Consider the following 461-nt stretch of genomic DNA (forward strand, 5'->3'; position numbering starts at 1 on the left):
TTCCGATTTTCCTTAGAAGATTTTACTTGTTGATTTCCATTAGCCTCCACAAAGATAGAATAATTACTAATTGGTTATCTCTCAAAGAACAACAAACATGCTCTTTCAACCGCAGGCAGCTATATGCGGTTTTTAAAAGAACAACTTTACTGTGATATAATTCAGATACCATACAATTCATCCATTTAAAAGTGTACAAAATTAAGTGATTTTAAGTATATTCACAGAGTTGTGCAACCATCACCACAGTCAATTTTATAGCACTTTCATCCTCCAAAAAGAAATCCTGTACCCTTATAGCTATCACTCCCCTATTCCCCCATGCTCCCACCAGCATTAAGACTTTCTGTTTCTATACAAATCCCTATTCTGGGCTTTCATATAAATGGAACCATATAATATATATATATATATATATATATATATATATATAGTGTGTGTGTGTGTGTGTGTGTGTGTGT

General features: G+C 33.0%; 1 protein-coding gene across 1 annotated transcript in view; it reads right to left on the reverse strand.

Moving 5' to 3' along the window:
• The window catches only part of HORMAD1 (HORMA domain containing 1), a 17,072-nt gene that overhangs the window by 2,392 nt on the left and 14,219 nt on the right, over positions 1 to 461 (reverse strand). Inside the window, exon 13 of the mRNA XM_007463521.1 lies at positions 1 to 44. This exon is cut by the window's left edge and continues 43 nt beyond it. Within this exon, the coding sequence (XP_007463583.1) occupies positions 1 to 44 (44 nt within the window). The remainder of the gene's footprint in view (positions 45 to 461) is intronic.

This window comes from Lipotes vexillifer, unplaced genomic scaffold, assembly GCF_000442215.2.
Source record: "Lipotes vexillifer unplaced genomic scaffold, Lipotes_vexillifer_v1.1 scaffold1034, whole genome shotgun sequence".
In the NCBI taxonomy this organism is placed as follows: Eukaryota; Metazoa; Chordata; class Mammalia; order Artiodactyla; family Lipotidae; genus Lipotes; species Lipotes vexillifer.